The 4,999-nt window shown below is 29.8% G+C and overlaps 1 protein-coding gene across 1 annotated transcript in view; it reads left to right on the top strand.

Moving 5' to 3' along the window:
• Positions 1 to 743: 743 nt before the first annotated feature.
• Positions 744 to 4,999, top strand: part of LOC123005119 — a 26,787-nt gene continuing 22,531 nt past the window's right edge. The window contains exon 1 of the mRNA XM_044398737.1: positions 744 to 1,126. Within this exon, the coding sequence (XP_044254672.1) occupies positions 1,009 to 1,126 (118 nt within the window). The 5' untranslated portion in view covers positions 744 to 1,008. The remainder of the gene's footprint in view (positions 1,127 to 4,999) is intronic.

The raw sequence follows: 4,999 nt of genomic DNA on the forward strand, positions 1-4,999 counted from the left end.
GTACAGATGATAATCTTTATACACCTAAACGAATTCAAACATCAAATGTCGAAATTTTTAATCAGGGGCGTACGAAACTGGGGGAGTTTAAGGTAGAAAATACCCTATTTATTTTGGCTTTAGTTTCTCGGTAATTTCAGCAACAAAATCTTAAGTTCGATAGTTTATCACAAAAAAAATCTCTCTTGTGTCGATACGACTTATTGTTTTAGAATAAAATTAATTTAAAATTTATGTTACACTCCGATACAGCATTCAAATAAATCAGAATTTACAGAATAATAAAAGCAAGAAATTCATATTTTTTAATCAACCTCAACTAATTAACATTACATTACAGTAACAATAATAACATTAATTAAATGAATTTGCCTAAAATTTTGTAATTTTATCTTAAATGGTTTCTGAAATATTAGCCCCCTTTCAGGGGGTGTAGCTCCCTTACCAAGCATTTTTAGATACATGTTTCGCCTGTTTAAATTTGTAACGATAAAAACGGAACAGCCTGTATAACAAAGTGCTCAGCATTTGCAGCCCCCCCTTGGGTACGGCCCTGCCTATTCGGACATCCAAAATGCAGCACCCTGTACTTAGAGATTTTTGCTTTTTCCTGGTTACGGCCCTGATTCAAAGCCGAATTTTGTCCGAAACGACATTCCGGAGGAAGCCGGTCGGACTGCAATTTCAACCGGAGAGTCCGTCGTAGGTAGGGCCCCCTTCCATGCCTCGCGACTGTGGCACACCTCTCCGAAGGTAGCAACATGTAACTGGCCTTAGTTGGACAAAAACCACGTCAAGCGTCAAGTCAATCGCATGAAATTTTCACTGAAAAATGTCGAAAAACGCGACGAAAATCGAATTTTCCAAGACGTGGAAATTGTAAACAAGAGAGTGTATTGATTTTGGGTGTCGCGTGTATATTTCGACGTCGTCATGCGCGGTGTTGTTGGTGTTGTTGTTGTTGTTAAAACGTGGTGATTTAGTGGAAATTCAGCGATAGATGATGATATGGCGGAAGTTAAACCCTTGTATTCGACATGTGTTGCCGTTTTGGGATTTATTTGTTTCGTTGTTGGCGCTACTGCCGTCGGAATACCCATGTGGGGGTATTTCGACAATCTTAGTGGTAAGTCGGACGCTCACGGACGAAACGAACTCTATGTTGGGACAAAGAAGACGCAGAAAGTAGGCCAAAGGTGGAAATGAAATAACACACCCACGAAAAACACAATTGCAATGTTTTATCGTTATCAACGAGAAGTTTTGTTCCGCTTGCAACCATATTTCACTCATTATCATAGAACTGAGTTTAAATAAAAATTTGTGCGAAATTGCATCGTGAAAAATGCCAACATCCTGTCGTAAAAGTGGTCACAAAATCGTAAAATTTTCCAGRCAAGCCAACATCTCATTTGGGATTTATTTTTTCTAACGGTTTACTCACCTGATCCTTATCCTTGATGATGTGATTCATGTGTGTAATTTGAAAAAACTCACGAGCAAAATTACGCTTCACTTTGTTTTATTTTTATTTTGATAAGAAAACAACAAATTTTGTGCACATGCATTAAGTTGGGTTAATTACCGGTGATTCATCTGACTGATTAAATAGTTGCTTGAAATTGAAATAAAAAAATGTACTCTCGCTTAAGGTAAAAAAAACTGTTAATAATATTTGGAATTTCTTTTTTTAGTAACGTTGCATTCTTTAAAAATCACTTTTAATGTCAAAGATGTCTTTAAAAAATCGAAAAAAATTTCATGTCTTTAAAAAAAACTAAGTTTTTTAAATGGTGCAGTTAGTAGGATTTGGATTCTTTTATTATTTTTTTTTCTTGTTATCACCTTCTCTCATTAATAATTTTGTTTTGCCAATATTTCATGAAATAATTAATGAAAACAAGAAAAAAACAAAAGAAACAGCATCTGAATTTTGAGTTTGTCAGAAGTTTCCTAATTGGTGCAGTTGGTAGGATTCGCAAAATTTGTACATTTTTTAATGTTACAACTATACTTTAAGAAATTTTGAAGTAAATTTATTTTCCGATTTCCTCAAATATTCTTATTAATGATTCTCTTTTAATGATATCTTATCAAGTAAATGACTAAATTTAAGTTAAATTCACAAAATTTGCATTTTCAAAAAAAATCAGAAGAAACAACGTTTAAATTTTGAGTTCATTAGAAAATTTATTCTAGTTATAATCAAATATTGTATTCACAAACTTTGTTTTATTTTTATTTTGATAAGAAAACAACAAATTTTGTGCACATGTATTAAGTTGTGTTAATTACCGGTTAATCTGATTGATTAAATAGTTTGCTTGAAATTGAACTTAAAAAAAAGTAATCTCGCTTAAGGTAAATAATAATAGTAATAATAACAACTGTTAATAATATTTGGAATTTATTTTTTTAGTAACGTTGTATTCTTTAAAATCACTTTTAATGTCAAAAATGTCTTAAAAATATTCCGAAAAATTTTCATGCCTTGCTTAATCATTTGATTTCACATTTGTGAGTTTTGTGCATTTAAAAAAAAATCAGAAGAAACAGCGTCTGAATTTTGAATTTATTAGAAAACTTGTCCTAGTTATAATCAAATTTTATTTCGACATTTTATTTTTTTCTATAAAAAACAATAGTTGTATTGTTTACAAAACCAAGTTTTTCTAATTGGTGCAGTTAGTAGGATTCGACAAATTCGTACGTTAGTCTGAAACTTTAAGAAATTTTGAAGAAAGTTTTATTTTTCTATGGTACATTCCTTAAATATTTTTATTAATGATTCTCTTTTACACATATTTTATCAAGTAAATGACAACAAGTTAAGCAAATTTTGTGCATAAAAAAATCAGTAATTTTTTTTAGAGTTAAAAAAAACATTCTAGTTATAATCAAATTGTATTTCAATACACCCTAGTTGTGTATTTTTCACAAAACCAAGTTTTTTGAGTGGCGCAGTTAGTAGGATTTTCAAAAATTTCAAAAAGTTTGAAGAAAGTTATATTTTTAGAGGTTGGATTTGATTTCCTTTGTCAGATACTCTTATAATGATTTATTTTACTCATATTTCAAAAAAAATCTAGTTTTTTATATGGTGCAGTTAGTAGGATTTGGATTTTTTTATTAATTTTTTTTTCTTGTTATCACCTTCTCTCATTAATAATTTTGTATTGCCCATATTTTTTGAAATAATTAATGAAAACAGTGACAAAATTCAAGTCAAGAAAAAAAAATAAAAGAAACAGCGTCTGAATTTTGAGTTTGTTCGAAAATTTATTCTAATAATCAAATTATGTTCAACATTATTTCGCTTCAATAAGAAACACTCTAATTGTATTTTTCACAAAACCAAGTTTTCTAATTGGTGCAGCTGGTAGGATTCGCAAAATTCATACATTTTAATGTTACAACTGTAGCTTTAAGAAATTTTGAAGTAAATTTTATTTTCCGATTTCTTCAAATATTCTTATTAATGATCCTCTTTTACTGATATTTTATCAAGTAAATGACTAAATTTAATTTAAGCAAATTTTGTGCATTTTCAAAAAAAAATCAGAAGAAACAACCTTTAAATTTTGAGTTTTTTACAAAATTTATTCTAGTTAAAAACAAATTGTATTTCAATATTGTATCACAAACTTTGTTTTATTTTTATTTTGATAAGAAAAGAACACATTTTGTGCACATGTTAAGTTGTGTTAATTAACGGTGATTCATCTGATTAAATAGTTTGCTTGAAAATAATCAATGTACTATACAATTTTTTTTATTTTACCATTTAAAAGTCACTTTCAACTTGCTGGGACACCCTGTATAATCCTCTTTAAACAATTAGAAATATTTATTTTTGCGCCGGCCCTAAAACTTGGGACACTCTGTACAATGGTCTTATTTATGAAATTAATTGTAATTTACTTTACTATTTTTTTAACTGTGCATTTTTACACTGAATATTGAACAAATTACAATAAAATACTGTGTGTTTTAATTTTTTTTTGTTCAAAAATTAATTAAATACTGAATTGATGACTGAATTACTAATGTTAAAAAAGTTCCTCAATCGAGCCAATTACGAATTAATTAGGAAAAGTCCATCGGAGGTCAAAACGTGTGGAATTTAGTAATTAGTAACAAACACCTGTAATGTGATAGTTTGGGGAAACTACCTGCTTGAAAATAATAAAAATGAATCACAGTAAGAAAACTGAGTCACCCTATTTTTGCAGATAAATATTTAAAGAATTTTCTTTTCGACGATTCTATCTGTGATGTTCTCTAATCGAAATTGTATCTCCCCTACTGAGATGACAGCTCAATCTTCGCCAAAATCAAATATTAGAAACGCAGAAGTGATCATAAAATCTCCAAACCAAAATTCAAAATGAAATTCTCGCTTCCTGTGAGAAAAATTGGCTTCCTCTGATCGGATTTCGATCACTAATAAGTTCATCGAGTCGGTGGTATTGTATGACAGAGGGTTATTGACCAAGGGGCAGTCATGTGTAACACCTGTGTCCCTCAAAAACAGCTGGTTCAAAGCAGAGAGGAAATTGAAGTGTCTTCAGTGTTTGATTTTCTAAAATTAATCAACTTTGGAGGGGTATTTTAAAAACAATAAGGCATTCACATTCTTCACTTTCACATATCTGAGTTATTTCAATGTTAACATGACTCAACGGTGAGTTCTTTGAAAAACATCAAATGCGTTGCACTTAATATTCATTCAATGCGACTTGTGTCAACGACGGAAAATTCGCTGCGATCTAATTACAAGCAAACATGGGAAGCCACCAATTAAGGGAAAAAACAATTTCTTTTTCTCTATTCAAAAACAATATAATAATTTGCTAAGTTTCTGAAAGTAAAATTATCAACAAAAGGTTTAAAAATCAATAAAAATATGAATTTGAAAAAATGAAATAGAAAAAATCATCCAAAAAATCAAATACAGAGCAATAATAATTATAACACCTAATTGTCTGGATTTTTTAAA

Source organism: Tribolium madens, unplaced genomic scaffold, assembly GCF_015345945.1.
Source record: "Tribolium madens isolate multiple individuals breed KSU strain unplaced genomic scaffold, Tmad_KSU_1.1 Scaffold_20;HRSCAF=117;Tcas5.2_LG4, whole genome shotgun sequence".
Lineage (NCBI taxonomy): Eukaryota > Metazoa > Arthropoda > Insecta > Coleoptera > Tenebrionidae > Tribolium > Tribolium madens.